General features: G+C 45.5%; 2 protein-coding genes across 2 annotated transcripts in view; both read right to left on the bottom strand.

Annotated features, from left to right (window-relative positions):
- Positions 1 to 1,305: 1,305 nt before the first annotated feature.
- C10h5orf15 (similar to human chromosome 5 open reading frame 15) overlaps positions 1,306 to 8,798 on the bottom strand; it is a 12,605-nt gene continuing 5,112 nt past the window's right edge. The window contains exons 2-3 of the mRNA NM_001106999.2: positions 6,265 to 6,770; positions 1,306 to 3,038 (exon numbers count right to left, since the gene is read on the bottom strand). Coding sequence (NP_001100469.1) covers positions 2,907 to 3,038; positions 6,265 to 6,770 — 638 coding nt within the window. The 3' untranslated portion in view covers positions 1,306 to 2,906. The remainder of the gene's footprint in view (positions 3,039 to 6,264; positions 6,771 to 8,798) is intronic.
- Positions 3,428 to 5,802, bottom strand: LOC120095229 (cytochrome b-c1 complex subunit 10-like). Its single transcript, XM_039087582.2, has 2 exons — positions 5,757 to 5,802; positions 3,428 to 4,583 (listed from the first exon to the last, which is right to left on the bottom strand). Exons 1-2 carry the CDS (start codon positions 5,800 to 5,802, stop codon positions 4,345 to 4,347), a joined length of 285 nt encoding a protein of 94 aa, XP_038943510.1. The 3' UTR covers positions 3,428 to 4,344.

The raw sequence follows: 8,798 nt of genomic DNA, 5'->3' as shown, positions 1-8,798 counted from the left end.
CCCTCCTAAGTGAAAGTTACGACACAAGTGAATAGCACCTGAGCTAAAGACTGCTATACTGTACACTTGGACTCTGCCCAGTCAGGACAAAGAGGTCTCAACTAATTCATGGGGAACCCAGAATGGTACACGCTGCTGCTGCATCAAACCAAGCTAAAAACCAAAGAACAGCCTCAACATACACGTAAACAAATGGACACACACACACACAGAGACACACACACACACTCTCTCTCTCAAAACAGAGAACTCTGACCAAATCCCAGTGTCATTAAGGCCTCACCATCAGTGTGTGCTTTACCGTCCTGTAGGACTGTGACAGTTGTCACTCTGAAGGCTGGTTCTATCTACCCAGCAGAGAGGTGTGCCCTGAGTGTCAGCTGCTGAGATTGACTAAATGTCAACTATCTGATCCTGGCCTGCCTTGCTTCTAATTCCTTTAAAACTTTATCTAAAAGCTTAAAGGAATGTGGGAACTGCCAGACGACGGGGGATGGGAGGAAGTCCCAGCCACTTCCTTTTCTCAAGCTCAGTCTGGAACAATCCATGTGAACAACCCCTCACCCCAAAGAAACTTCACCAAAACCAGGCATGGTCATGCATGCATGGCAAGATCTGTCTCAAAAATTAAGATGCACAGACAGACAGACATACCAAGGCAGGCCCCCACACAAACAAATGCTATTTCCCCCTACTTGGCAAGTTTTAACCCACATCTCTTGAGCTAACAGAGAGAAGTAGAGACAATCTGGACAGAGGTCCCAGAAGTCCATGGGAGGAAGGTCACTTCCTCTTGGATCCATTAGTACTGTACGATTTAAGTGCGGATCGTGGGTCCTTTGTCCAGAAAGCCGAGGTTCGAATGTGCATTGTGAGCCCCCTCACCCAGCACTTAAGGTGCCTGCTAACCCCCGCCCTCACAACAGCATTTTCTGCCTGTGATGATCTGGTATTCCCAAAGTCAGGGACTATTTAAGGCAGCACCGCAACAGTGAACCACACCAGGAGGTCACCGAGAGGCCCAGGTCTGTCACCTCTTGGTTTGACCCTCTTGGTTTAGGCAGCTCACATCAATAAGGAGCCAAGGCCTGGAAAGTACGCGTGGCCACCTCCAAGTCTTTCTTGCCATCCTAGTCTGCTGCTGACAGCAGATGCAGGACCCAGGCAGAAGTGTAAGTTGCTTTGGAATTCCAAGGCTGAGCAGGCCTAGGAAAAACTGGCTAAGACTTACCCCTCCCAGCCAGCACAGGTCTTCTGTGACCACTGAGGTCAGCACTGTAACAACCACACTGACAAAAGCACAGATTTATATCTTTACCATTTATTTCTTAAAATCTTATTCAAAATATTAAATAATACAATTTCAGATATGAAAAAAACTACTGCAATAAAACAGTCCAGATGTGTTTCACCACAGTGCCCTTCCCAGGGACAGCCAACGCCCTGAAGGGGGAAGACCACGCTGATGCTTCCGTGTCCACGCAGGGAGCATGGCTGCTGGCTGCCCCAGCTTTACTGAGCACGCAGTAAAGACCATGTTTTCTGGAAAGTTGTAATGAAGCTTGATAGTCAAGCATGGTTCAAATCACACATTTTCATTCTGATCAACTCTAAAAAAACAGGCTACCATAAAACACAGCAAATAACCCCAGCTGCTGGGGGCTGGGGAGGAGGCAGGTTTGAAGGTCATTGCTACATAGGCCTGTGTGAACTTCTTCCCACTACTGCTTTAACTGCAGGACCAAGACACAGTATCACTCAAGTAACAATGGGCTGGAGAGTCTCCTCCAATGTACTGTGATCAAGAAACAAAGTAAGAGACCTCTGACCTGTTTTACACTCCGCTCGTCATCTGAACCCTGGAACCCATGCTAAAATCAAGTGCTGATGAATAGCCCCTGGTCATGGGTTAAACGGTCTACCAGCTTCTACCCTACACTTCATTCCATAATCCAAACCAAACACTGGAATCCACCTAACATTCCCCTTGTGCTCACTGTGAACTCCTAAACAAGTTCACCATGACCAGTGAGGCAGCAACTACACTATCTTATCTTACACTGTTTCAAGTGCCTAGAACACCCACAGTGGGTCTTTTTAACTAATTTATTTACTATGTGTCTAAGCATGTGTGTGTAGGTGCACAAATGCCATGGTACACATGTGGAGGTCAGAGGACAACCTCCAAGACTTCACTATCTCCTTCTACCTGGGGACTGAACTCAGGTTGTCAGGGTAGGCAGCAAGTGCCATCAGTAACTGAGCAGGCTTCACTGTCCTTAAAGCAGCTTTGAAAGATGGGGAAATGTTATTTTAAAGCAAAGCATTAGATTGCAATCTTTGTACATTAAAACTGGGACCACACACCCCAAGATGTGTTTGAAACTATGAGATTTGGAAATGGGTGAGTGTCCACGCTTGGTAGTACCAGCACTTGAGAAGCCAAGGCAGTAAGACTGATAGTTTGAGGCCAGCCTAGGCTACTTTGTGGAACCCGATCTCAACCATAAGTAGAATAAAGGAACCGGGAAACAGCATCTGGGTGTCAGAGAGGGAGGGGAACCAGCAGTGCTGGACCCTGTGAGACTTGAGCTCCAGTTTGGGGCCTTTCAAAGAGAACACAGCTGCCAGAGGCACAATAAATGGAAAATAATAACAACTACACAAAAATATAGAGTAATGTTTAACTCACATTTCAGATACCTGATTGAATCTAGCTCTAAAGAAAGATTAAAAAAAAAAAAAAATCATATACTCCTTGTTTGCGACAGTTAGTTCTCAAAGCACCAAGGCAAGAGAGAGTGCCCCGTCTCGGTTAGGTCCCACTTGCCTGTGGCAAACATCTGCACATCATAGAAAAGTGAAGCAAATAAAACAGCATAATGAGCCAACGCCAATCAAGTGCTTTAGAAAATGTAGTCATTGGTGATCTTCAGAGAAGGCATGGCCTCATTCACGTTCTGGTCCAAACGATGGTACTCCACAGTTTTGGAACACAAGCCATCACGCCACTTTCTGCTTTGAACTAGGAGGAAAATCTGAAAGAAAACAGAACAATTAGACATGCCAAAGAAAAAACTTACCTGGTAACATTTCTGTAACAAGTGCAGGACCTTGCTCAGGCTTTGGGACACAAAAACTAATATTAGCAATAATAAGATGGCATCCTTCTCTAGCCTGTCGACATAGCTACACAGTGCCTCTGGGTGGGTGTGGGGTGGAGACTAGAAGCCCACTTGCCCACAACCTGAGTGTCAGCACTCAGCTCAGTTAACAGGCAACTCTGGTGGTCTGACTGCTGCTTTGGTCGCTGGCTCTGGAAACTGGAAGACATTCTGAAATTAACTAGTCCATTTTTCAGGTAAGAAAACTCAGGCCTCAGAAAAGAAGGACGACAGCTTAAATGATAAGGCAAGTCGGAGAGAGAGAGAGAGAGAGAGAGAGAGAGAGAGAGAGAGAGAGAGAGAGAGAGAAAGAGAGAGAGAGAGAGAGAGAGAGAGAGAGAGAGAGAGAGAGAGAAGCTCTCCATATACTGAGAAACCGCGCTTGAGCACCCTTTAGAACTCCCAAAGGCTCAACTACTCAGTCGCAGTGACAGCCGCCCCCATTAGCTCACACCTCCTTTAACTGCAGCACAGAAAGGCCATCATTGTGCTATCTCTGAAATAAAACTTGGAATCATCAAGCCATCCAGAAGGAACACAGCACAATCAAGTATGCAGATATTAAACCACATTTTTAAAAGATTTATTTATTTACTATGTATACAGCGTTCTGCCTTCATGTATGCCTGCAGGCCAGAAGAGATCACCAAATCTCCTTACAGATGGTTGTGAGCCACTGTGTGGTTGTTGGAAATTGAACTCCAGCTCTCCGGAGGAGCAGACAGTGCTCTTAACCTCTGAGCCATCATCTCTCCAGCCCCTAAACCACATTTTTAAATAATATGCTATGGTGTCAACGTGGACAGGGAAAGTTCATGAGGCCTCAACCTACACAAAGAATTACAGGAAGAGCTGGATGGAGTCTGCTTCAGGGAAGCACAGCACTTGGTTAACTAATATAAACGGTCAGCCCTGACAATACACATACAAGCAACATGCAAGCTGAGCAGCTCACACTGAGGAATACATACTTCTCCCTGCCCCCCCCCCCACCGAGTATAAGTACAAGGTTTAATGCTGCCCCCATCAAGGCCGCCCCATGTCCATCAATGTGGATGCTCCCCTGGAGTGATGTGGGCTTCCTCAGTGTGCGGCTTCCTCAGCATCCTCCACAGAGCTAAGCTGTCTCTAAGGGAGTGGGCGTGACACCAGTGAGGCTTGTGGGGGGAGGAGGGGCTGCCTAATCACCCTTCTTAAACTTGCTATTGATGGACGGCACCCAGTCCAGGACCAGCGGCCAGTCTGAGGCCCATAGCCATCCTATGGCCCCCACGGTGCCCTTCACGCTGGATGTAGGGATCCAGTTTTTGGCCAGTTCCCAGTAGCACAGGCTTAGAAACCTGCTCAGCACTGCTGCAGGATCTCGACACTCAAGAGTCACCCTGTCCCACTGCCCTGCAGCACTGCAAATATATATTTCTATTCAAGAACATATAAAAATATATATTTAAAAAATATATATATATATACGTATAACAACTATTAATGAAAAAAGAGGCCATGAATTTGAAAGAACAAGGAGGGGTATTTGGAAGGATATGGAGGGAAGAAATAGTATAATTATATTATAATCTTAAAAATAGAAGATAAAATGAGGGAGATATGCTATGGGAAATATCCATAATTTGTTTGGCAAAACACAAGTTACTGGGGCTGAGAGAGCGGCTCAGCGGTTGGTAAGTGCTGCTTTTGCAGAGGACCAAGTTCAGACCCCAGCACCTACCTCAGGCACCTCACACCTCTAATTCCAGCCCCTGGTGGCACTGCACTCATTCACACGTGTGCGCGAACACACAAACAATTGAGAATAGCAGTAATAAGTAGATAGGATACTGGGCCGCTGAGATGACCCAGCAAGTAGAGACACTGTCACACAAGATGGTGACCCAAGCTCAATGTCCAGAGCCCAGAAACACACAAGAAAACAAGTCTGCAAACTGTCCTCCGACCTCCACACAAGCCCTATGGCAAGTGCCCACACCCACAGCTCACCTAAGATTTTAAAGCAAAGTGTAAAACTCTGCATAACATTCACTGAAAAATTAGAGCATGTGTGTATATGTATGTGTATCTGTGGACCAAAAATACATTTAAAGTATATTTTAATGCTCTGAGTGACAGCTTACGTTTACCTTTTTTCCTAAAGTCTTTGAGATTTCTAAATTCTCTACATTAAACATGCTGTTTAGGAGGGTGGGCTGTTTGTCTGTTTGTAACCAGATCCCCCAGTAGAGTTACGGTTATGAACTACCACATGAGTGTGGGGAATTACAACCCAGCTCTCTGCAAAAGCAGCCAGAGTTCCTAACCACCGAGCCATCTCTCCAGCCCTAGTTAGTTATTTCTGACACAGTTTCATATAGTCTAGGCTGACCATGGACAACAGTGACCCACCTGCCTCTACTCCCCAAGTGACAAGCATGCACCACCACACCTGGTTATACAAGGTCCTTTTTTTTCTTTTCTTTTTAAGGAAGGGTTTTAAATATATAGCCCAAGCTAGCCTGTCCCTCAGTACAAAGTCAAAGCTGACAATGACTAACCCTGAATCTCAGACCCTCTGGAAGTCACCTGGGCTTACAGAAGTGTTACCATGCCCAGGTTCATGTGAGGCTGGGAAATGAACCCAGGACTTCATGTACGCTAGGACAAAATGCTATCAATGGAGTCACATCCTCAGCCCAATCCTTGAATAACCAGAAAATAACATTGTAAGATCATTAAGTGAATGCATAATAAATTAAAATATTAAATTAATATTCTTGTTCCATAAATATTCCCACTGAAATATCATTACCAAATTAAGAATTGCAAGTCAGGCTTTGGGGTGTACACTTCTGACCCCAACACCTGGGAGACAGAGGCAGGTGGATCTCTGTGAGTTCAAGCCAGCATGGTCTACAGAGTGAGTTCTAGGACAGCCAGGGCTACTTAGTGAGGCCCTGTCTGAGAAATCAACAGCTTGCTGGACTTTGGTTTAGTTCAGTATGAAGAACTTCAAGTAACTTCCTAGCAACATATGTAGCATTATTCCTCATGTCTCTAATTACAAATCAGGCTGAGACAACGGCCTTACAGAAGAGCTAAGATCCCAACTTACCTTCCTTTTGTTGTGATAGGTGACATAAACAACAGCTGCACAGAAAGCAAAAATAAGGAGATGAAAAAAGAAATGGCTATCCTCTCTGTTGGGGGGTGAGAGCTTCACCACCTGCACTGAGTCCTCGAAGCCTCTGAAGCGCCTGCTCTCTCTGCTTATCTCAATGTTGACATTATCATCAGGCTCCTCATCCCTGGGGTTGGTGGTCCAGTCATAGTCTGGCTCTCCGTAGTCACCATTGTCCAGAGTGTCTTTGACTGTGGCTGGGGAACTGTTGAGTGCCAGGAGATCCTCCTCCTCCATGCTGGGATCTTCATTGATGTCGGCCTCCTCCTGGGGCACAGACCGGGCAGCAGAGGGGCTGGGCGCCGAAGAGCTGCTTCCACTTTTCTCTGTACTGGCTGGGGTAAGTGTGGTGCTGATCTGGGAAACAGAAGGTTTGGTGTAGTTTTCAGGCACAGCCGGAGGAGTAGTGGTAGCATTGTTTGGAGTATTCTCTGGTATACCTGAAAAACAAAAGCACCCCAACATTGCTAACCTTTACTAAGAGAAAATGTAGGGCTGGAGAGATGGCTCAGTGGTTAAGAGCACTGACTGCTCTTACAAAGGTCCTGAGTTCAATTCCCAGCAACCACATGGTGGCTCACAACCATCCGTAATGAGCTCTGGTGCCCTCTTCTGACATGCAGCTGTAATGCAGAATGCTGTATACATAATAAATAAATAGATCTTAAAAAAGAAAAAAGAAAAACAAAAGAAAATGTATTTATCGAATTTTTCACTGAGCAGCAAACTTCTCTTGAGTATAATAAATCCCTGTGGTTTTCTCTTAAGATCCAGTTAAGTGTCAATGGCCAGCAGTCAACTACACTTCCTCCTGGTCAGCTCACCTCAGGCAATAATGGTTTTGCTCAGTAACAACTTGAACAGAGTGAAGAGCCGCTGTGGCACAGCCTACTACTCAGAGAATAAGCAAGCATCAGCTTTCAGGTCAGTTCCTCACTGTTTCCCTTTCCCAAAGACTGGGCCTCAGCCAGCCCTGTCCAGGTTCTGTCTCATTGCCAGAATAGAAAGGGAGGAGGCCTTGGAACACAAAAAACTAGTACACATACATCTCACTCTCTCTCAATCTCTCTCTCAATCTCTCTCTCAATCTCTCTCTCAATCTCTCTCTCTCTCTCTCTCTCTCTCTCTCTCTCTCTCTCTCTCTCTCACACACACACACACACACACACGGCACAGAGAGTCTGGAACTAAAGACAGTATAAAACAGGTACTTAGAAATTTCTTTTGCTAAAATTTCCGACCCTCAATTGGAACCCAAAAAATGAGCAAGCACAGCTTAAAAGCCTTCATTTTGTCTGTGTCCTGCCTCTCTCTGCAGTTTGGTATGTTTGGTATGTTGTTCCCTTCAAGCCACTGTCCTAAACCTGCAGACCCTCCTAGAACAGAGCAGTTATCCACCAGAAGGTGCACCCCAGCACCGGAGATCCCCTGAGAACCCGCCACGTCTCCTCCAGCAAAAGGAACTTCTGACTGCCTTGCAGAACCAAACCAGAGACAAGAATCCCAGAATACACCCTGACCAGGATGCTCAATTATGCATCACCTGTCCTCTCCCTGCCCCCATGCTCAAAGTTCCTGTCAGAATCTTACTGAAAACAGGGCTTAAGGGTCACTAAATCTCTTTCTCAGTTTCTTTCTCTCCCAATACAGCCATGTTAGTTCTCTGCTTTTCACCATTCGTTGACTCTAATTTGCAACACTGGAGATAGGTGACAGAGCCTAGTTTGTTGGGGCTGCTAGAGGCCAGACTTTTACTCTAAAAATATCTTATTTCAAGCATATAATCAGTATACAAAGCTACAAAACAAGCTGTAGACAGCATCTCTAAGTGATACTTGAAGACTTAAAAAAAAAAAAAATCACCAAAATTCTAAGGGACAAGAACCAGAAACCAGAACTTGAAAGCTTAGTGAAATCAATGTGTTTTGAAGGTTGGGAAGGCAGCCTCCAGGTGGGAAATGAGGCCAAATGCTTGCACAACCTTCCAGTCCTGTGCCCTACCTCCTCAGTGAAGTTCACTGAAGTACAGCTAAGACTGTTTACACAAGTAACTCCACCCAACAGGAAGAATCAATGGAGATATAGTCCACAGAGGAAAGGTGGCTAAACTAAACTGTTTCCAATATGTTACTGAGTGGAGCTGCCGCTGAAGAATTTCAGTAAGCTTCGATGATGATGATGATGGTGTTGGTGATGATGGTGATGATGGTGATGGTGATGGTGATGGTGGTGGTGGTGATGGTGATGGTGATGATGGTGATGATGGTGATGGTGGTGGTGGTGGTGGTGATGGTGATGGTGATGGTGATGATGGTGATGATGGTGATGGTGATGGTGATGGTGTTGACAACACCCTATAATGTGTGACCTAAACTTCAGCCTGTAAGAACCAGCCACAGGCCTTCACAAATATTCCACTCACAGAAGACAACTGTTCATATAAATACACTATCATTTAGACAGCAGAG

Source organism: Rattus norvegicus, chromosome 10 (genome assembly GCF_036323735.1).
Source record: "Rattus norvegicus strain BN/NHsdMcwi chromosome 10, GRCr8, whole genome shotgun sequence".
NCBI classification, from domain to species: Eukaryota; Metazoa; Chordata; class Mammalia; order Rodentia; family Muridae; genus Rattus; species Rattus norvegicus.
Note: the sequence above shows the minus strand (reverse complement) of the source record. Positions and strands in the feature narration are given on the sequence as shown.

Excerpts from the sequence above, each read along its gene's own strand:
- LOC120095229 (XM_039087582.2), bottom strand. The coding sequence starts at position 5,802 with ATGAAGTCCTGGGTTCATTTCCCAGCCTCACATGAACCTGGGCATG. Across the intron at positions 4,584-5,756 it reads CTCACATGAACCTGGGCATG|AAATATATATTTGCAGTGCT; the intron begins GTAACACTTCTG and ends GTTCTTGAATAG.